Raw genomic sequence first — 23,095 nt, forward strand, 5'->3', positions numbered from 1 at the left:
CTTGGAAACCCTAAGGGGCAGTTCTATTCAGTCCTATAGGGTCACTATGAGTCGGAATTGACTCGATGGTAATGGGGTTTTTTTTTTTTTTTTTTCATTTTATAATAAACTAGGGAGGAAGTCATCAGCTGGGCTAGAAGCTTGAGGGAAAACTGCATTTAGGCCTCCAGGAGAAAATTGAATTTAGGCCTGATTTAGGAAATAACATTGGAGTTATCATTCCCTCTCCGGGAGCATGGAGAATCGTGACCCAGCTGGGGCTGAGCCCTTACAGACTCACAAAGACACGTCAACACGGGGGGCCTGAGATAAGACAACAGATGGGACAATCTCAGAAATTATTTTAAGGAAGTTTTCACAAAAGGGCAATAAAACCTAAGCCAAAGGACTTCTCAGCTTTTGTCTTTTTCTATTAGCATTTAGTGAACAGGAATTTGTTGGACCAATGAAGACCCTCCTGACTTTCGTAACTGAAACCCGTACCAATGATTGTTAAGAAAGATGAATCAAAACGTAAGATTACAATTTCTAGCCAATCAGTGAAAAAGTGACACTTTCAATGATTCTACCCATTTTGTGATGTTGATATATACTGATGATTCTGTAACCTTCCTTGGACTCGGGCAGACATGGCTGTGGCAGCATGCTCGTCCGTTTTCCCATTCTTGCCTATTCTGTAATATTCTTTGGACTCGGGCAGACGTGGCTGCGGCAGCATGCTTGTCCGCTTCCCACTTTTGTCCTTTTGAATATATGCCAAATAAAACTTGCTTTTTACTTTACTAAACTTTGTGATGTTTTTCCCCTACAACAGGCCTACCGGGAGTCAGGTGTGTGCTGCGCACTACTGTCTTCATGATTTCCTTTAAGGCTGCCAGCAACCCTATTAGCCCCATTATACAGGTGAAGAAGGAGCTCGGTAGTACAGAAGTTAAGCACTTGGCTGCTAATTGAAAGGTCGGTGGTTCAAACCCAACAGCCTTTCTGTGGGAGAAAAATGTGGCATGTTCCCGTAAAGATTTACAGCCTCAGAAACCCTATGGGGCAGTTCTATTCTGTCCTTTAGAGTCGCTATGAGTTGGAATCGAGTTTTTTTATACAGGTGAAGAAACTGAAGCTCAGAGAATTTAAACAGAAGCTCTATCTATTCTGTATGTTAACTGGGTTCTCTCCCTTTTCTGAATTCTGATAGTGCCCAGACCTTCAACATCCCAAGGCGTAGGAGTTTTCATCATAACCCGCTCTAAACATCCGGTCTATTTGTGCCACCTATTCATTCAGTCACGCACTCATGATAGATCCTCAACAAGCACCTACTGCGCGCCAAGCCCACAGTACTGTGTATACATCCGTGTGAGATGTGCCGTTGTGGTCAACTTCCTCCAGATCCACTGAGGTAAACAGGCAAGTAGAGCAACCAGAAGGAGCAGCTGCATATGAGTTTATCTGGTCACCTCTACACCATTTCTTACAGTCAGTCTTCATTCACGTGTCTTATTCTCCAACTGTACGACCCTGAGCACAGAGTTTGTGGCACAACAGCCTAGTGGTTTAGGGCCCTGGCTCTAGAACCAGACTGCCTGAGTTCAAACCTAAGCTCTTCTACTCACTGGCTATGTAACTTTGGGCAGGTCACTTAACCTCTCTGGGCTTCAGTTTCCTCATCTGTAAAATGGGAACCATAACACATGAGATATTATGATACATGACATTACGTACTACAACATATATACATCAGCTAAATAAGTTGATACATGTAAACCACTTAGCACCGTGGCTGACTCAGAATAATTGCTCAATTAACATTGGCTAACATGAGTATACCTCTATCTCAATAGTTCTCAAAGCATGAACCCAGGATCCCCAGGGGATCCATGAGGTCGAAGTTATTTTCATAATAATGCTAAGATGCAGAGTTTTCCAGAGATTACCTGACAGTGATACCACCGCAGATTGCAGAAGCGTATATATCTTCTCTTTTTTTTTTAATATGTCTTCTCTTAAGCCAAACATTAATGAGATTTGCAAAAACGCAATGTAAGGCCACTGTTCTCACTAAATGATTTTGTTTTGGAAACAGTTATTTTTTCAAAAAGATGTTATTTATGTTAACATGTAACGGGTTCAGTTAGGGTTATTTTTAAATGAATTCGGACATCAGTATTCTCTCATTTTCATTTCTAACATTGTAGACACTGACAGATAACTAATACAACAGTTGCACTGGCTCCCCAGGGACATCAGAAAATCTTGGTTCTCCTCCTCGTCCCTCTCAGCCCCTCTACCCTGAGCCAGCCCCAGCCCCATGGGAAGCTGTGTTCCCAGGTTAGCCCACACTTTGTCTTGTGTCAACTCTATCCTCCCTGCCTGGCCTGCCTCCTCCTCCTCTCCCCAGGACACACCATTTTCTCACCTCGTGGTCCCTAATTAACCCGAGAGGCACTCACGTCTGCGTGGTTTGGGGGAAGGAGCCCAGGTTTTAGAATCAGGCTGATCTGGATTAGAATCCTGACTCTGCCACTTGTTGTCCTTGGACAGGTAACTTAACCCCTCTGAGCCTCTATTTCCTCACCAGTAAAATGGGGATAACAATAGTACCTACCTCTCAGAATTTTGTCAGAAGTAGTGATAACGTATGTAAAATGCTCATTGCTTGACAAATAATAACTATCATTATTATTAGAATGTATCACTGTTATTAGCTATCAGGCCCCCTGAGCCCCTTCCTGGTGTGGCCAGCCTCCCCTTCCACTGCCCCCATCTGCTTCTCCGCAGTACCACAGAAGAAGCACAACCAAGGGCTGTCTGCAGACACTGGCTTCCCAACACACACACACACACACACTCCCTCCCTCAACCTCATGCAGGGTGTCACCCTACTCCAGAGCTAAAAGTAAAAAATGACAACTAAATGCCAAGCGCTCAGGCTCCAAACTGAAAAGGCCCCTCCGCCAGCCAGTGTTGGTGCCAAGGCAGTCTTGGCTCAGGGACACATGAGTGGTAGCCATGATGGCATGGGAGCCAGGGGACCAGGGCTCCCGCCCCAGCTCTGCCACTGACTGTGGGGAGTTCCTTCACTCCTCTGGGCCTCAGTTTGCTCAGCTGCAAAAAGGGAAAATGTCTTCTACATCTGATGTTACAGAATCCTGTGACAGGCAGGTCAGAATGAAGGGCCCTGTCTACCCCCAGCTCCCTGAAAGGAGACCAGCCTGCTCTCCGTCACTGCCCACCCCTGTCAGGTCCTGTCCTGGGTCCCTCTGCCACTCACCCTGCAGTTGCTCAGCTCCTCAGCGGACAGGATGATGGTGCCACATTTCTTCCCTGGGACACCGCTGGAGGAGGAGAAGACAAAAGAATGGAGAGCCAGACACAGACCGAGACACAAACCTGAACATTCCCTGAACTGGCCCCCCTCATCCCCCCGGCCCCTCACCATCCAGGACAGCTACCCAAAAGCCCCTGAGAAGACAGAGTCTCTTGCAATACTTGTGGCAGTGTGGCCTAGTGCACTGCTCCCTGGGGTCAGGCTCCCAGGCCTGGAGCTGCCCCGCCCCTGCTCCCCAAGAGCCCCCCAGGAAGGGCAGCGCATCTGAAGTGAAAGTCCTAGAATGGAGAAGCATCCAGACTCACCCAGAGGCTTCCAGACCAGTGGTTCTCAAACTTTCCATCCAAAGACCACTTCTGTGGGCAAAAGACCTTGTGGGCTAGCTACCCCACCCCGCACCCAGCTGACCCCCAGAGCCCCCGAGCAAACAGCCCAGCTCTGAGCTGCTCTGGGTCATCATGGGAGGGAGAACAACAAGAGGGAACAAGGCTAGAATACTCTCAGTGGCCACTTTCCCAGGCTTTCTCCCATGGCTACCTCCCCTTGGACCTCTTAGCTGGGGTCTCACCTGGGGAGAGAGAGATCCCACCCAACCACTCAGCTCCTCAGTGACACAAAGTCAGTCTGCTCAGATAATTCCCTCCAGAAGGGCAAGTTCCCAAGGTGAGTCTCCACCTGGGGGACCTGTACCATCTCTTCCCCTGGCCAGGCGCGGCCCATCCCCCAGGCACCAGCCCAGCCCATTCTGGTGTCTGGGACTAACCCAGGCAGTCCTAGGACAGCCGAGGTCACTGGGAGGGAGAGGGAAAGTCAGTTTGTCCAGAAGCTGTGGACTCTGGGCTCCTTACTAGGCCTGTTCCCTGACCTGTAAAATGGGTGTGATCATAGTACCCATTTTACTGACTAACACACACAATGCCTGGCTCAGAGAAGGCCCTCAATGCACAACCTATCCTGGCCCCTTTGCCGCACAATTGTGTAAAGCTGATAAATTCCAGTCTTAGACCTTGGGCCAGCCCTGGGGCCACCAGCATGCCGTCTGTGGAACACACTTTGAGAACCACTGATGGAGCTCTTCCTGATACCAGCTTTTGGAGGGAAAGGCTCTCAAACAGAGGAGGGAGGGGAGCCGGCCCCCAAGGGGGCTGATGGGACAGCCACATCTCTTCAAGTTAGGTGAGCAGAGCAGGGGCCACATCTGGAGCCTTGCCTGCCATAGGCAGGTGGCAGTGCCTGCCAGCTTGTCCCCCTAGAGCTGGGCAGCTGAGCTGGGCACCCCAAGGGCCCTCCCCACCTGGGCCCTGGTCCTCCCTGGTAGTAAAGACATGATTTTTTTGACCAGGGAGATAGAATCCTCAGCACAGCCTCCTCCACCCCATTTCTCCATCTGTTCGTCTCTGCCTCTGAGTTCCCTCTTCTATTTCCTATCTCCCCCCCCCACCCCAATATAACCTGCTCCCACCTGCTTGGCCTTCCTTTCTCACTTCCTTTCTCCTTTCCCCCTTCCCTCAGGTCTTTCTCTCTCTTCCTCTCCCGCTCTCTCTGTTTCTCTCCCCGACTCCGGAGCCCTCTCCAATTGCTCCTTATTTTACTCTCCTTGTAAATTAGCATCCACACTCTTCCTGGGCTGTGGACAACCCTGGGTCCTCTGGAGGCCCTTTCCCCACATCCAGGTAGTTTAACGGCCAATCAGGTACTCAGACCCTAACTCCTAGGACCCCTCAGCAACGGCCAGCAGAGCTCTGCTTACCCAGCCAAAATGCCCATCTGCCAGAGGCACGTTCAGCTGGTCCTTGAGCAGATGCTCCCTCCCCTGCCCCCAGCTGGGGTGAGGAAGAAGCCAGGGTGGGGACTCTCCAACCGGGAGAGGAGGAGAGGGGGGAGTGGGGAAAGTCTACGCTGCCCACATCTGCATGAGGCCAGCCAAGAGCAGATGGTCAGGGTGAGGGCTCAGGCCGCAAGAATGGCCCACTACAGTCAGTGAGCGCATGTGAAAAAGTGGTGATTCAGGGAATCTACTCTGAGGAGGTTCATAGCCAGCAGAGAAAGCAACGGAGGGGAAGCAGGGTGGGGGGGATAAAGAGAAGGGGGGGAAGGAGAGAGAAGGGTGGGAGGTGGGAGGCAGAAAAACCAGCCCAGGGAGAGAGGAAGGGAACGGAGAGTGCCTAGCCTGCTGCTTCCTGGAAACAGCTCCTACCAGAAGCCCCTCACCCTGCTCCCTGATGTCCCATGAGCCTGAATGGGGGCAGGGACCAGCTGCAGAGTGAGGGCCTCCATCGAGGGCCCGAAGTGCCAGGGTCTTTCGTCCCAGGGTCCTCACTGACCCCCTGAGGAGGGCTGACTTCACAGAGGTGGGAGCAGGAACTGAGACCAGATCGTGAGGCCTCCTCTGCAGGGCTGGCTGAATGTCTGGGGACTCCGGGGCCCAAGATGTCCAGTGACCTACCCGTTGGACACGGCTGGCATGGGTTTGCCTGTCCTGGAATTCAGGCTGAATGCTCCTATCCTGTGGAGAGAGGGGAAGAGAGACAGCATGCCATGAGCAGACACTCCCCTCCTGAGTGGCCATAGCACTTGGCCTCAGATACTTGGAGACTGGTTTCTGTTCTGAAGGCCAAAACTAGACTGAAGGCCACAGGCCAGGGGCAGAAAGGTCTTCTCAGACTTTGTTGTGAAGCTCTCGGTAAGTTATTCTACCTCAGTCATTCTGAAAATGTGGTCCCCGGACCAGCAGAATGAGCATCAGTATCACCTGGGAATGTGTTACAAATGTAAATTCCCAGGCTCCATCCTGACCTACTGGATCAGAAACTATGGGGTGTGGAGCCCAGCAATCTCTGCTTTAACAGGGGATTCTGATGCAGGCTACTGTTTGAGAACCACCACTCTGCCTCTTGGAGCCTCACTGAGTATCCTGGCTGTGAGATGGGAAGGATGGGGGTGATAATGCCACCTTAGAAGACTGTTGATGGAATTGCATGAGACCATGTAAGCAAATTACTGACCCTCATGTCTGGCCCAGAATTTTTTAAAAAAAGCAGTTGCCTTCAAGATGGTTCTGACTCATGGCGATCCCAAGTGCTCCATAGGGTTTTCATGGCTGTGACCTTTCAGAAGCAGATCGCCACGCATTGCTTCTGAAGTGCCTCTGGGTGGGTTCGAATAGCCAACCTTTCAGTTAGTAGCTAGGCGCTTAACCATTTGCTCCACCCAGGGTTAGGTGTTTGACTACTAATCAAAGGTTGGTGGTTCGACCAGAAGCACCTCAAAAGAAAGGCGTGTCGAACTGCTTCTGAAAGGTCACAGGCTTGAAAACCCTAGGGAGTGCAGTCCTACTCTGCACACATGGGGGCACCATAAGTCTGAATTGGCTTGACAGCAACTGGTTTGGTTTGTGGCCCAGTATAGATGCCCCGTAAACAGGAACTAGTTGGCAAGACGAGACTTAGACACATAAAACCTTAGTTGGGGGGTGGGGGTGGTAATAGGTCCTCCTCCTCAACCAATACCCCATTACCTCTACATTTTAGGTCCTGCTTGCTCCATTCAGGCTCAGCTCACAAGCCAACTTCTACAGGAAGTCTTCCTCAAACCCCTCCCCAGAAGGTGTGCCCCTCCACCAAAGGCTGACTACGCGACCGCAGGCAGGAAATAGACACAAGGGATTCTTGGGCTTGTGACCCAGGCATTGGGGGGCTGACAAGGGGTAGACACACTCATTCCTGGGGCATCTCCAACCTGGAGATCCAGGTAGAGCTATGGTTGTGGGGGGCAGGGAGGGGCTATTGGAAAGATCAAATAATAATGGATGTGCAACACGGGGCAGTGGTGGTCTAGTGACAGAATTCTCGCTTTCCATGAAGGAGAACCAGGTTCAGTTTCCAGCCAATGCACCTCATGCACAGCCACCACGCATCTGTCAGTGGCTTGCATGTTTCTATGATACTGAACAGGTTTCAGTGGAGCTTGCAGACTAAGACAGGCTAGAAGAAAGGTTTAGCAATCTACTTCCCAAAATCTGCCAACGAAAACTCTGTGGATCACGACAGTCCTAGGTGCAATTGATCATGAGATGGCGCAAGACTGGGCAGCGTTTCGTTCTATTTGCATGGGGTCGCCATGAGTCAGGAGCCAACTTGACTCGGCTCAATGGCAGCAAACAACAACACTTAACTAGGAACACAGGGCAGACATTCCTGAGCTCCTGGCATTTACTCTCAAGGGCCCCTTCTAAGACAGACAAAGACTACAAAATTACAAATAAAAACTGCTAAGGCCACGACCAGGGAGGGGCCCTAGTAAATTTCAATTTAATTTTGTGTTCTCTTTTTAAAAAGGTTCCCCTCCCCCCGCCCCCCCCCAAAAAAAAAACTGTATAAGCTTTAGACCCACCCCCTCAGACCTGGATCTGCTCTCTGCTCTCAATAAGTGATAGCTGGGTCGCTAACAGTCAGAATCTACTCAACAGCAACGGGTTTGGTTTGGTTTTTATTACCATTCCTTTTTGTGAACCCAGAGGAGGATACCTTTTCAGGGCCCCTGAAATTACCACAGAGTTACTGGGGGTCACAGACAAGGGACTGGGAGAGAGATCCCCTGAGTCTGCAGTCACTGATCATGCTGAGTGGCCCGCGTCCAGTGGGAACTTGGCAGAAGCAAGCTGGAGGCTAGGCCTCCTATCCTGCCCGCCCTGCCCCATAGCCTGGACACTTCTTCCAGTCTGTAGGCCTCTCCTGCCTAGGCCCTGCCCTTGGGGCTTCCTGAGAAATAGGGATGAGACAGGTCACCCCCACCATCTGGCCAGCCCTAGCTGGTCCCTGAAGCCGCCGCCCTCAGGCTCCACTGTGGGAAGCTTGGGATTCCTCACCACAGAACCAACTCAGAGTAATAGCTTTCCCCTGAAAGCACCATAAGACCCTACAGTGCAGACTGTCAGGGGCAGTGTAGAGTGGGCAGGGTCTCACCATACCCAGCTCTGGCCTGCAACAAGCTGTGAACAATCTGAGGAACACGCTCTTTGAGTAGAGGCCCCACTTCCTAGCTGTGTGGCCTTGGGCAAGTCACTTGCCCTCTCTGGGCCTCAGTACCTTCCCCCATACAATGATAGGAGTGAGGTGGTGGGAGTGAGGTATCTCAGGGCCCTCCCAGGAGCATGAAGCTCTAATAACCGAGGCTGGATCCCTCTAAGATAGCTGGGTTAGAAGCCATGCAAGGTCAGGGCCCATGGCGTCTCTTCTTCCTGATCACCCTACACATGCCCATCACGACTGGCTGGCTGCTTTGCCCCCAACACCTGAACCTTGGCCAGCCCTCAGCAAGATGGGCCAGGAGTTGGCCCATCAGTGGAGAAACAGCCCAAACAGACCTCACCCCCGACACACACTTACGTAAGGGGCTTCTCCAGGCGGCTCCCAGGGGATCCCACAATCTCTCCAAGGGTGCAGAAGGCCTGGCCCAGGAAATCCTGTGTATCCAGGGTACAGCAAAGACCAGTGTCACCCACTCTGCTCACAGCCGTCACTACCACCCCTGCCCCTGCCCTGGAAGTGTGAAAGGCTCTGAAATGTCAGGTTGCAGCATCAGACACACATTCTGTGCCACAATGAAGCCCAGATGATGGCATTTGAGAGACTTTTCAGAATCACTGCACAGACCCTGGCAGAACTCACATGTTTGGATAAGTCAGGGCTCTTCGAGTCAACGTCGTATCTGCAGGGAACACAGAGAGAAGGTGAAGGCAGCTGGGGATCAGGGCCCCTGCATCCCATTGAACAGGGTCCAATGCAGTGGTTATTTCTGGACACAATGACTGGGCAGAGCACAAGGGAGTCTTTTGGGGGGCGGGATATGTTCTCTTGATCTGGGTGGTGCTTGCATGGGTGTGAACAGATGTGAAAAATGCACCACAGGGTGTACACTTCGATTCATGCGCATTGCTGTATATATGCTGTACCTCATTAAAAATTGAAAAAATAAAATAACTAGGCTCTGCAGCTCTGTGCTGTTCATAGTCTAGGTTCTAAGCCACCTTGTCCTTCACTTCCTGCCCCATTTCCCACCTTCCCAGCTAAGGCTTGGCTGCCCTTGGAGCTCAATACCTTGCCTTTGACCTTCTCTCATCGCTTCACCTTGCCCAGGCATGCCCTGCTGGTCCTTGGGCCTGGTCACTCAAGAAGGAGGCCTTATCACCTAACACCTTCACCTCCGCTGCAGGCTGATCCTGCGGTGGTGCGGGCCCCTCTCCTAGACTGCAGCCCCTCCTCCAACATCCCCTCCCAAATCGTTCTCTCGCCCCTGCCGTGAGCATTTCCCTCTTCAAAATGTCTCCAGGTGACTTCTCTTCCATGGGCTGTGGTGACCTCCTCAGTCTCAGTTTCTCCCATCACTCCCCACAAGCCCATCTCCTTCTACTGCATGTCTTCTCCAAACTCCCTTCTTTCCCACCCTGCCCACAGCTCTCTGGGAAGCAAGCCTTTTTAACCACCCCACATCTCGTAAAAACAAACTCCCCCACCCACTCACGAAGATTGAACTTCCACCATTATCTTTAACCTCTGGAAAAGGCCCCCTCTATTTTCTTGGATGAACATGCAGATGCCTTGAACCCCGTCAGCCAGGTTTTGACAGAGGCGAGAGGTCGGTGAGCACCCTCCCAGTTACCAGGAGAAAGGCGCTCCCCAGGTCAGAGCCTAGAGCTGACCTCAAGGTCTTTCCTCAGCCCACACTCCTCAGAGCCAGGCAGCTTGGCCAATGCCCTCCCCCACCTAACTATGACAAATAGGGGGAGAGACTGTCACCTTTGCTCCCTCCCCCAGACCCTCTTTCCATACCCTGTCGGGAAGTGAGGCTGGAACCAACTAAACCCAAGCCAAACCTGTTGCCATCGTGTGGATTCCGACTCATAGCGGCCCTATAGGACAGAGCAGACCTACCCCAGAGAGTTTCCAAGGCTGTAATCTTTACAAACAAGCCCTGTTGGTGAAGTGGTTAAAGCACTCAGCTGCTAACAGAAAGGTCGGTGGTTCAAACCCACCAGCTGCTCCGTGGGAGAAGGATGTGGCAGTCTGCTTCTGTAAAGATTTACAGCCTTGGAAACACTATGGGGCAGTTCTACTCTGACTGACAGCAGTAGGTTTGGATTTAGTTTGGTTAATCTTTACGGAAGCAGATTGCCATGTTTTTCTCCTGAAGAGCAGCTGGTGGATTCGAACCGCCAACCTTTCAGTTAGCATCCGAGTGCCCAGCCACTGCATCACCCGCTTTTACCCTAGGTCTGGCCCTGGGCTCCCGCTAATCTCACAGCTCCTCCCACCTTCCCAGCTCCCGCAGCCCCACCTCCCAGCACGGGCTCCACCCCCCTCCTCCCCACCCCAGCTTGGTGTTCAGCACTTGTCTTCCACTTACAGGTCAAATCGGAGGTTCTGCTTTTCCTCAAAGAAGTAATCCACAATGAACTTGCGCACAAAGTCAGGATTGAGCGTGTTGTCGATGACTTCGGTTCGTCCGAACTGCAAGAGAAGATGAGATGTGGACCCCAGGGTCAGACTGTGGGGAGGAAGAGCACTGGACTAGGAGCCCCTCTGCCCTGGCTCAGCAGTCATGGAAGCCAGCAATGGAAGCAGTAATGGAAATCTTCTCCTGGCTCCTGGCCCCATCCCCTTCCAATCAAGGCATGAGCTCCTCCATCCGATAGTGGAAACCATTCACATTATGGCCGTAACCTACACTGTCAGGTTTACTGTATCCAAACCAAACCAAACCAAATTGCTGTCGAGTTGATTCCAACTCATAGCGACCCTATAGGACAGAGTAGAACTGCTTCATAGGGTTTCCAAGGAGCAGCTAGTGGATTTGAACTGCCAACCTTTTGGTTAGCAGCCAAGCTCTTAACCAATATACCACCAGGACTCCTTATTGTATCTACTTCCACATAAATTGGATGGTTTTGGTAGGGAGCAGACCCTTCACTCCCACCTAACTGTCTTTGCCTATCCTTGCCCTTCTCCCAGCCACCTTTCCCCTTCCCTACCAGCGGCATTTCCTCCATTCTTTCAAGGCCCATTGTTAATGCTGCCTCCTCCAGGAAACCCTCTTGATTCCCCTCCAACTGGAGAGGTCCTTTTCCTTCTCTGAGCCCCTGCTGAACTTAATGCCCAGTCCACGACCACCATCCTTCTCTGGCTGATTTCAGAGTGAGGTGTGTATTTATTTGATGCCACTAATTTCAAACGCAAGGGCAGAGACAGGGACTGTGGAAAGTAGTCTTCTAAAGTGGCTCCCAATGATTCCCACCTCCTGGTTGAATCCTGAGGTGACTGAGGCCCCAGTCAACACCTTGACTGCAGCCTTGTGAGAGACCCCCAGCCAGAAGACCCAGCAAAACTGCACTCAGATTCCTGACCCTGTTGTTTAAGACATTAAATTTTTGGGAAATTTGTTACTCAGCAATAGACAACTGATACAGGGACTTAATTTTCTTAGTATCCTTTGCAACATATTCTCTAGAATTTTGCACCCACTAATTGAATCCAATGATTTTAGGTAAGTCACTCCTCATCTCTGGGCATCAGAATCACCTGGAGAGCTTGTTAAAACAGACTGCTGGGCCTCACCCCCAGAGATTCTGATTCAGTAGGTCCAGGAAGGACCTGGGAATCTGCATTTCTAACAAGTTCCCAGATAATGCTGATGATGATGCTGGTCCAGGGACCCCACTTGGAGAATCACTGGACTAGACTGTGGTCCACAAGGCCTTGAGTTCCTTGGAGGTTTTCCTGCCATGGAAGAGAGGAAGGTAGAGTAGGTATGATTCCAGGCTATCAATTCTATCAAAGTAGCTACTTTTGGGCCAATAAAAAACATCATGAAAAATGGTGAAGAAATTGAAGTTGTCAAGGATCTTATTCTACTTGGATCAACAATCAATGCCCATGGAAGCAGCAGCCAAGAAATTAACCAACGTATTGCATTGTGCAAATCTGCTGCAAAAGACCTCTTTAAAGTCTTAAAAGTCAAAAATGTCATTTTGATGACTAAGGTTCGCCTGACTCAAGCCACGGGATTTTCAATCATCTCTCACGCATGCGAAAGCTGGACAATAAAAAAGGAAGACCGAAGAAGAGTTGATGCATTTCAGTTGTGGTGTTGGTGAAGAATATTGAATATACCACGGACTGCCAGAAAAAAGAACAAATCAGTCTTGGAGGAAGTACAACCAGCATGCTTCTTAGAAGTGAGAATAGTGAGACTTTGTCTTGCTTACTTTCGAATATGCTATCAGGAAAGACCAATCACTAGAAAAGGACATCATGTTTGATAAAGTAGAGGGTCAGAGAAAATGAGGAAAACCCTCAGTGGTATGGATTGACAGAATAGCTACAACACCGGGCTCAAAGATACCAATGATTGTGAAGACGGCACAGGATCAGGCAGCATTTCACTCTAAGTAAGGTCTCCGTGAGCTGGAGATGACTTGACGGCAAGTAGCAACAAAAACAGCTCCTTTTTATACCTGTTCAAGACACTGGACTCCTTTGGCACGATTTTGTTTCAAAAAAGGGGTCTGGGGCTAAAAGATAAAGTGTGAAACCACTGCACTGTTTGCTCCATGAAGGCTGGGGCCCTGTTCATTACAATATTCCCCCAAGTGAATAAGACACGCAGGGGCACGACAAAGTATTTTGAATAGACTGTTAATCTTTCTTAATACATTAACGTGCTTTTCTGACTTGGGAAGTAATTGCCAAAATACAAAATTAATCCTGAGTATTAGTTCTCCTGATGGGACTCTGGAGACCAGGAAAATGCCAGCACATGGGCCCCTCTCATGTCAGTGAGCAAATACCTGGGTTACCAGCAAGTTATCCTGAGTGTCCCCTTTCATTCCTGTGTTAAGTTAGAAAACTGCAAAGGGAACCTCCTACCCAAGGCAGAATGGGATCATCTGAGCAGCACTAGGTTTGATGCCTTCCTGCCCCTCACCGCTTCATCTAATCAACCTCTTGTTACTGCCAACCTAATCAGCTAACCCCCTCTCCTATCCCTGCCTCCTCTGCCATGGCCTTGGTCAGGCCTCATCACCGTCTCACATCTACTATTGTAGCGTGTTATTGCTGTGTACTGTCGAGTCAATTCCAACTCATAGTGACCCTATAGGACAGAGCAGAACTGTCCCATAGGGTTTCCTAGGCTGTAACCTTTACGGGAGCAGATTGCCAGGTCTTTCTCCTGCGGAGCCTCTGGGCAGGTTCAAACTGCCAAACTTTCGGTTAGCAGCTAAGCGCTTAAACACTTTGCAACCAGGGCTCCTTTGTGAGTGATATAGCAGTGTTTTTGTTAGCTTCCTAATATAGGTTCCTCTACAGGGGCCAATTCCTAATGCTTTAGGACTCAGCTCCCAGAAATCCTGCCCTCCAGCTCCCCATGCTCCCAAGCCCCTCTGCACATCTCCAACTCTGCACTTACCACACCCCTGATGATAATATGCAAGCAGTAGGAGAATCCAACTTCTCATCTTTACAGCCCAGGACCTGACATAATGTTTAATAATAATCGTGGGCTTACAGTCACAGAGGATAATACTCATTCCATCAAGTCGATTCTGACTCGTAGCAACCCTGTAGGACAGAGTAGAACTGCCCCATAGGGTTTCCAAGGAACGGCTGGTGGATTCAAACTGGCGACATTTTGGTTAGCAGCCGTAACTCTTAACCACTGTGCCACCAGGGCTCCACAGAGGATAATAGCTAATGTTTATTCAGCACTTCCAATGCCCCAGAACTATTTTAAACATTTTGCACATACTATCTTATTTAATGGAACCCTGATGGCGTAGTGGTTAAGAGCTCGGCTGCTAATCAAAAGGTCAGCAGTTCAAATTCACCAGCTGCTCCTTGGAAACCCTATGGGGCAGTTCTACTCTTATTTAGTTGGGGCAGTGGTGGTTCAGTGGTAGAATTCTTGCCTTCCATGTGGGAGACCCAGGTTTGATTCCCGACCAGTGTACTTCATGCACAGTCACCACCTGTTAGTTAGTCGAGGCTTGTGTGTTGCTGTCATGTTGAACAGGTTCCGGTGGAGCTTCCGGACTAAGATGGGCTAGGAAGAAAGGCCTGGTGATCTATTTCTGAAAACCTAGTAATGAAAACCTTACAGATCACAGCAGTCCAATCCATAACCAATTACCAGGATGGTGCAGGACCGGGCAGCATTTAGTTCTATTGTGTCTGGGGTTGTCATGAGTCAGTAGTCGACTCGACAGTAACTTACAACAACTAAATGATCAATAGATCAAGTGATGGCTGAATTCATAAGTTATCTCATTCAATTCTCACAAAAGCCCTGTGAGCTATTACCCATTTTACAAGTGAAGAAACTGAGAATCAGAGAGGTTAAGAAAATTGCTCAAGGTCACATAGCCAGGCAGAGCTGGGATCCAACCCTAGGCATGGCTGACTCCAAAGTCACTTATCTAACTGCCTGGAGTCATTACGCATTATAAAAATCCAATAAAGATGAGGTTTACTCAATAAGCATTTATAGAAGCCTTACTATGTGCAAGGCAACGGGGAGGACGCCACAGTGAATAAGACTGAATTCCTGTCCCACTTTCTAAATCCGACAATAATCTTACAATGTTTAACTCTTGTCCCAAAAGAGTCCCTGCATTTTCCTATCTGGCTCCTTCTAATTCTCAATACCTCCTGCCTTCAGACAAAAGGGAAATTACTCCTAATGGATTCTTGCAGAATATTCCAGGTAAGTACCTAGGTTCCAGAGAATCCTCTCATAGGGTAGGGACCCACCTCCTCCTCAATCCACAGCCCTGCTCCCTTGAACACCTCAAAAAATCCCCCCTGGCAGGATTTTAGATAAACTCCAGCCCAGAAGAAGCAAGCATTTCTTTGAGCAAGCCTCCTTCTCCACCCCACCCCCAGCAAAGACTCCGAGGAAAACGCCCTTTAGGGAAGATGACAAGGCTGCTTTTAAAATGGCACTTGAAGCTTCACTCTTGGGGAATTCCCAAGAGGTTGAGCTCTGCCTGAGAAGAAAATGGAGTTCCCCTGGAAACAGGACTGGGGCAGGGGACTCCGAGGGCCCCCAATGTCTCCTAGAGCAGAAAGAGGGCAAGTGAGCCACGCTGGGCAGTGATGAATTACCAGGACGCAGAGCTAATTAACATATGCATATCAAAAACAACTGCAAAATCTACAACCCCCGGTACTTACTAAAGATGTTTTAGAGCCTTCATTACTTGGGCTAATAACAAAGGGAAAAAAATGCTAAAACTTGGATTTTAAAAATCCAAAAAGCCACCAGGTCCCTGTCAGGCCCAACTTACATCCCTATTGATGATGGCAGGAATACAACAGAACTGATATTAAAAAAAATAAAAAATAAAAAATAATCAATTTGACTGCTGTATTTTGTCCTACATAGAATTATAGTTTTCAAGCCGGAAGGGACTTGGCGAGATGAGGTATTAGCTCCCGAGCAGTGGGAAGCACAAGGAGGCAGGCCATCTAACTGCTATGAGAGGCAAATTCTGCTCGGGAGGAAGGATTAACCCCTCACCGCCCACAGCCTGAGTTAAGCCAGCCCTGAACAGCTTTCTAGCTCATTCTGAATGCCTGTGTCCACACTCCAGGGCTGAGGATGCCAAAGGGCCTCCTGTTGATCACAGTCTGGGGCATGGCTACCAAACACAGGCAAGTATAGGAATTGTGATTAACAAAGGCTGCAGGGAAGCCCAGAAATCTGCATTTCCACCAAAAAAACCCTAGAGAATCTTTGGGTAGATGGACAAGTGTGCATCGGGTAGGGGTTGGTGCGAAAATTGGGGAGGGGGCTGAGCAATCAGGGAGGTGAGGGGGAAACTTAAGCAGATGCTGAGACAGCCTCCCACTGGGGAAGAAAGCAGGAGAAAGTACAAATGAGAAGGAAGCCTGGAAATTAGGGTATGCACCCTCTGAAAGAGGGGTATAGTGTCTCACTGGTAGATTTCTTGCCTTCAGCCGTCCATGAGGTTTGATTCCCAGCCAATGCACCTCATGTGCAGCCACCTGTCAGTGGAGGCTTTCATTTTGCTGTGATGCTAAACAGGTTTCAGCAGAGCTTCCAGACTAGGACAGACTAGGAATAAAGGTCTGGCAATCTACTTCTGAAAATCAGTCAGTGAAAATCCCATGGATCACAATGATATGATCCCGTTGTACGTGGGGTTGCCATGAGTCTCAGGCCGACTCAACAGCTGCTAACAGCAGCAACAACAGCCTTCTGAAATGTCCTCTTCTTGTCCCTGGCAACAAAACCCAGTGAAAACAGCTCCTCACAGGACACAAAAGATGCTCCCAAGGGCTCCTAAAATCTCTGTGACTAAGCTCCAAGAATATCAATTAGGCAGCATTAATTACATATCATCAGTTCCAGTGAGACCCTCAAAGGCAGACTTGAAACTTCTTTGGGGACTAAATTAAGTGGCTTCCAGGGGCTCTGCTACACATAGAGGTTGGGATTTCTGGAGACAGATGAGGCAGCTATTCCACCAAACTGCCCTCAGGCAGGGCCAGTGCTGGGCTGGGACTGAGAGCCCAGGTCAGGCAAGTAGGGTCTTCCTGCCCCACAACCAACTACAAGGCCAGGAAGGCCCTATGTCAGGGCATCAGCCTCCCCACTGGAGGGAGTCAGAGGGGGGATGGTGATCAGGCCTGGACTGATTTGGAGACTTGCTTTTTGTACTAGAAGGTCTCCTTCTGCTGCCCCCATCTGCCCCAGGTCCATCCTATGTCTTGCTCTGCCCCCAGGAGACTGTTTCCATTCATACAGCATCATTCTAGTTGCCTTGCCCTGTGGGTTTCAGTTGGGTTTGGTCAATAGGAGGCATTGGCATGTGATGGAGGAGAAAGAGGTCGGGGTATTTCTTCCCCCTACTGCCTAGCCTCAGCACCGTGGTTCTGGGAATGCGGGTTTCCCTCCAGGACTACAGCTCTGCCCGTCAGCAGGCCCTCCACCCCAGCTCTGCCTCTCCCTGGGCTCTGGTGGCACTGTCTCTTCCCATTGCCCTTCAGTCCTGGGGTGGTAACAGCTCCCAGCTATAGTTAGTCCCTGGGTGCTGCACTAACACTTGTGAGTTCTCTCAACCTCACCCACACCTTTGAAAGAAATGCCTGAATTAAAATCTCTTCAGTTAAACCATCTGAGTAGAATTCTCTTTCCTCTTGGAGCTCTGACTGGTATATTTTCTCTCTCACAAACACATTAACACACAATTTCCAACTCAACTGGACATAAACCTCTCCCGCCCCCATTCTGCTCAGACTGCCCTGTGTAACGTTCATGTCACTAAGAAAGTGCATGGCTCTTGCCCACGCAGCTGAGATGCCCAACATTCTGTGACAGTCCTCTGGGAGGCAGGGTGTCAGCTACTGCTGGACCACCTAAGGGCCTCGGTGGGGACTCTTAGGGACCAGGGCTAGCCTCCTCCATCTTGTAGAAAGTGGCCACCCCAGCCCCATCCACACGGGTAAGTACCGAATATCAGGAGAATCATTACTCCATGAAGCCAGATTGAGGGCCAGGTTGGTAAGGACAATTGCTAAATTAGAGGCAGGGTTTGAGGCTCTTAACCTGGGTTTTAGTGGGGTTCTGACACCCTGAAATGGAATGCAAGTACCTGTCTGTACATGTCTGCATTTTCTGGGGGAAGCAGCCATGGTTTTCTTCAGTTTCACGGAGGAGCATGTCTCCAAAAGCTGTAAGAACCACTGATTACAGCTTTGGAGGCAGATCTCAGGATTTTCAACTTGATGGTAAAGTGAAGTAAATAGTTAATAGCACAGAGTCTGGTGCCACATTTCCTCGGTTCAAATTCTGACTCTGCTACTCACTGGCTGTATGACCTTGGGCAAGTCCCTTCCCTTCTATGCCTCAGTTTCCTCTTCTGTACAATGGGCGTGAAAATTTATGTCATAGGGTTGTTGGAGGCTTAAATGATTTAATTTATGGAATGTACTTAGAAGAGAGTCAGGGACATAAAAAGTGCTCTGTAAGTTAGTGATTCCACTCTCTGGTTCTTTCTAAATCTTAAATCCTGGCCCAGCTGCCCAGGGAGTGTTATCACTCAAGTCTCTGAACTCAGTTCTGTGTCTAAGACTCTTCCGGTCCTAACTGCTAACATTTCCTACACAGTTCCTCACCTTACATGCCTGAAAAGATTTCTGTCCTCAGGCTAAAGAGGTTCCTTGTGCTTGGTCCCGTGGAGGCCTCAGCTCTGGGTGGTTGCTTTCCAGAAACCTTCCAGAGACAGGGTGAGGCTGAGGGGGAAATGCAGGGCCAACCTTTCCCCCTCACAAGCCAGCTGCTGTTTCAGATCCAGGCCTTACCCTCCCTGCCAGCTCCTCACAAGCGGTAGGGCCAGCAACACCCCAGGCCTCAGACAAAAAGGCAGCAAAACATGTAAAGTCTGCTTAGAAACCAGAACCCTGGAGAAGGAAATTCGCTAGGGCCACTGGCAGGGGAGGGAAGGCAGGAGGAGGCCTCGGGCAGGGAGGCCACTGGAGAGTGGAGGTATCTGAACCTGCTCAGCCTCAGCTCAAACAAGCAAGGCAGCCTGGGAAGAGACTTCCAGATTTCTAAAATCTTGGCCCATCCTCCCTTCTCAAAGGCAGTGGTGGTTTGCTAGTAGAGTTCTCCCTTTCCATGTGGGAGATCGAGGTTCAACTCCTGGCCAATGCTCCTTCTGCTCAGTCACCATCCCTCTGTCAGTGGAGGCTTGCATGTTGCTAGGATGCTGAACAAGTTTTAGTGGAGCGCCCAGACTAAAAAAGACTAGGAAGAAAGGCCTGGTGATCTACATCTAAAAATACAGTAACTATGTGACCTTGGGCAAGTCACTCAATCTCTCTGAGCCTTATCTTAGTTATCTGTAAAATGGGGATAATAATCGTACCTGCCTCATAGGGTTGTTGTGGAGAATAAATGAGTCAATGCATGGAAACACATAGTGCCTGGCACACACTAGGGGCTGCATGAGGGTTATCATCAGTATGGAAGACCAACTATGCAGCAGACACTCTACATGGCACCTCATGCACATTTCCTTGGAAGGAATGGTTTGTCCTGCTTTAGCAATGGGAAAATGCACACTTCAAGGTATTATCCAGGTTGTCTCACACAGATAGTAAGCAACAGAACTAAGATCTGAACCCAGGCCTGTGGCCACCCTACTACAGCACCTGGCTCTGGGCCTCACTGCTCCCTAGTCCCAGGCATTTGCAGGGAGTTGACCTGGATGTTGGGTGCTGTCCCTGAGCTGTCGGCTGTCAATGCCACTCCTCCGGTGGGTGGGTTGTGAGGAGGAAGGTTGCTGTTAGTTGCTGTCGAGTCGGCCCCGACTCATGGCAACTCCATGCCCAAATGAACAGTATGCTGTCTGGTCCTGGGGCATTTCCATGATTGGTTGTGGCTCGGACTGTTCTGATCCAGAAGGTTTTCACTGGCTGATTTTTTAAAAGTAGATCGCCAGGCCTTTCTTCCTAGCCTTTCTTAGTCTGGAAGCTCCACTGAAACCTGTTCAGCATCATAGCAACACACAAGCCTCCGCTGACAGGTATTTCAAGGTACTGGCATAGCAGCGCAGGGGGAGGCCACAGTCAGTAAATATAGAAAGTGCACGTTATTTTCGTAAAAATCCAGTAGTAGGTGATGGGAACGGGATTTGAACCCAGGCAATCTGGCTCCAAATCAATAAGGCGTTGATATAGTCACTAACAAATAAGTGGTTAATACTTATGAATGGGGCTGAGACTATGCGCTACGCAGTCTTCATTTCTGTTGTCGTCCGGCCCCCAACCCAACCTCTAAACTTCTTCAGGACTTACTGTCCCTTCTACCTTGTTAACTCTTCCTGTGAGTGGTGGGTGGTTCTACAGGTCAGGTCGTACTGGTGTCTCTAACTTATACCTCTGCCCACTTCTCTCTCCCACCCTGGGCCTCCACCTTCCAGTCCTGGACCTTTATATGATTTCCATCGATATTTGTTGATTGACAAGGTGACCTGGAACCTGATGATTTTAAACTTGAAAGAACCAAATCCACTCAATTAACCAATAAGAAAACAGGGGCAGGGGGCAGGAGAGGGGATGAGGGGAAGTGTGGCTTCTGCCAGAGGTTACACAGCTAACTAGGAAAAGGGCAGTGACAGGAGCCCAGGTCAGAGGAATGGTGCCCTGGTTCTTCCAGAAGCCTGTCACCGCCCCCTCTCTCTTAGGTTTCTTTCTTCCATCAATCCTCCCCCTCCTTCCCTTTGTATCGTGACTTCTCATCTTCAAAACACTTCCACTCATCCGTGAAATCATTTAGTCCCCCCAGTGACCCCGTGGAGGAGATATTATTATCAACTCCATTTTACAGATGATGGAACAGAGCTCCAGCAGACCAGAGGACTCTCCCAAAGGCACCCAGTGGGTCGGCGGAAGGAGGACCAGGGCGCTGTGCCCCCCCACCCCTGTGCACCCCTTGCAGGGCTCCCAGGAGTGATGAAGGCACTGCGTCCCTGTGTTCACCGCGGCCACCTGCCTCAGTAATGAGTAGGTGGCTCTCTGCAAGCCTGAACAATCTTAACGGCCCCTGATTTAAGCATCTCTTGCCTTTTTACAAATTACAGCTGGATGGAGCTTCGAAGACATCCCACAGCTGCAAAGCCCCCAGTGGCTGTGCTGACCGGGACAGAAGGAGGCTGGAACTGACAGACGGCTCTCTACCTCGCAAGCTGCTCACCCTTCCCAGTCGTAACTCCACCTATAATTTTCATATATTATTGATGGTTCCTTAATTGGGGATTCTGGAAGCCTTGTTGCAGAGCCTAGCCCTGGCCCTCATGAATCATGTTCACTGGGATTAGAATTAGAGGCCAGAGAGCTGTTTGGCTCAAACAGAAATAGGAAAGGGGAATGAATGTGCTTTCCAAGTTTGGCCCTGAGTGGGCACCCAGCGGCCAGGAGAAGAATGGATAGAGGTCTGGGCACCAGCAAGGAGGGCCTCGGGGGCCACAGAGGACCTGCCTCCACATCAGGTCGGGAAAGTTCTCTCAGAGTCTCTCCCTGGAGGCGTCCAGGATTCTGTGGCCAACCCCTCCTTGAGGAAAGCCAGGCCCAGAGAGGGGAAGAGACTTGCCTAAAATCACACAGAGCAAAATGTCCGCATTCATGTTTCTTTGGCAGGTAGCATCCCAGACCATTTCGTGTTTTGTTAAGTCCTTTGGTTAAGAAAGGGGCAGGAGGGTTCGCTCCCACATTCAGAGGTGCAGATGGGGGGCCTGAGTGAGGAGACCCAGGCTCCACAGGACAAAGGCCTTCCTGGTTCTCAGGCCTGGACAGAGAAGGTGCCCACTCTGGCCCCAGACGCCAGCAGCGGCCTGTGAAATGTTACCAAGCTCATGATAAAAGACTTTCTGCCAGAAAGCTTAATTCCGATTTAGCCATTGTTCTGGATAATCTGTTAAATCATCCCAGGTCCTAGAGGAATGGCCTTTTTACCAATGTGCCTGGCTGCCAAACTGCTAGCAAAACACTCTCCACCAGCCCCCGGTCTCCAGCCTTGTCCTGCTTGGGGGTTGAGGAAGGGCAGGCCTTGAGCAAGCCCAGCCTGAAAGGCCACCAGGCATGACCCTGGGGCCCTGGAACCACTTGTACCCCAGCTCACCCCAAAATAGCTATATCTTCCCCCAAACAGCATCACAATGTCTGAATAATCTGTGGTTCCTTCCTTTGGGTAAAGCATTGGTTTCTCACTTCTTGTTGTCAGCCCCTAATTCATAGCGACCTCATGCACAACAGAACAAAACACTGCCCAGTCTTATGCCATGCCCATGATTGGCTGTGGATCAGACTATCGTGATATCTAGGGTTTTCATTGGCTGATTTTCAGAAGTAGATTACCAGGCCTTTCTTCCTAGTCTGCCTTAGTGTGGAAGCTCCACTGAAACCTGTTCAGCACCACAGCAACATGCCAACTTCCAATGACAAATGACAAAAGGGTAGACCAGCTGGGAAGATGGTGGGCTGGGATTTGGACCCAGCACCCTCAACAGGTCAGCCACAACTGAGAATCACACCTGAACACTAACATCAAAGGGTAGACGGATTTATGAACCACCAAGGGACAGAGCATAGAACCTTGGAGTCTGGAAGAAAAGCAAAATCCTTTCTTCAAATGAAATCTTAGGCTTATGCCTAATGTATCACACAGAAATAATGAACATCTCTGATTAAATGGGGGAAGAGGAAGCAGGAACCACACATAGATTCACAGTTGGTGCCTGAGGTACCACCCCTGAACCCTGGACCTAGAAAACCCCACTTTGAAAATCAGTGGCCTGGACCATGAGACCAGAACTGGATGGTGCCCGACTACCATTACTGAACATTTTGTGTAAAGATTCTGTAGAAGAATCCTGATCAAAAGGGGGAAAAATGTGGAACTGAATTTTAAATTCTCATGGAATCCAGACTTTCTCGAACCACTGAGGCTGGATGAACCCTCGAAACTATTGCCCTGAGATAATCTTTAAACCAAAAATATCCCCTATAGTCTTCTTTAAACCAAACAATAGGTTAGCTTAATTAGTAAGGAACGTCTGCCTTGAGCATTGTACCCTTTTAAAGGACTACCTATATGAGATCAAATTGACAACAGCAACTTGAAAGATTAGATAGGTAGCTTAAGGGGCAGTGAGTTTATGTTAATGATGGAGGAATAATTCAGAAAAGGAGG

The 23,095-nt window shown here is 49.7% G+C and overlaps 1 protein-coding gene across 2 annotated transcripts in view; it reads right to left on the minus strand.

The window, feature by feature from the left end:
• The window catches only part of CPNE5 (copine 5), a 106,357-nt gene that overhangs the window by 53,127 nt on the left and 30,135 nt on the right, over nt 1-23,095 (minus strand). Inside the window, exons 4-8 of one of the 2 annotated variants that reach the window (XM_004379411.2) lie at nt 10,730-10,833; nt 8,995-9,034; nt 8,713-8,789; nt 5,772-5,831; nt 3,269-3,332 (exon numbers count right to left, since the gene is read on the minus strand). In XM_004379411.2, coding sequence (XP_004379468.1) covers nt 3,269-3,332; nt 5,772-5,831; nt 8,713-8,789; nt 8,995-9,034; nt 10,730-10,833 — 345 coding nt within the window. Of the gene's footprint in view, nt 1-3,268; nt 3,333-5,771; nt 5,832-8,065; nt 8,224-8,712; nt 8,790-8,994; nt 9,035-10,729; nt 10,834-23,095 lie in introns of those variants that run through there. The other variant, XM_023734097.1, reaches the window with a different exon arrangement.

The sequence above is a fragment of the Trichechus manatus genome, unplaced genomic scaffold (genome assembly GCF_000243295.1).
Source record: "Trichechus manatus latirostris isolate Lorelei unplaced genomic scaffold, TriManLat1.0 scaffold00065, whole genome shotgun sequence".
Lineage (NCBI taxonomy): Eukaryota > Metazoa > Chordata > Mammalia > Sirenia > Trichechidae > Trichechus > Trichechus manatus.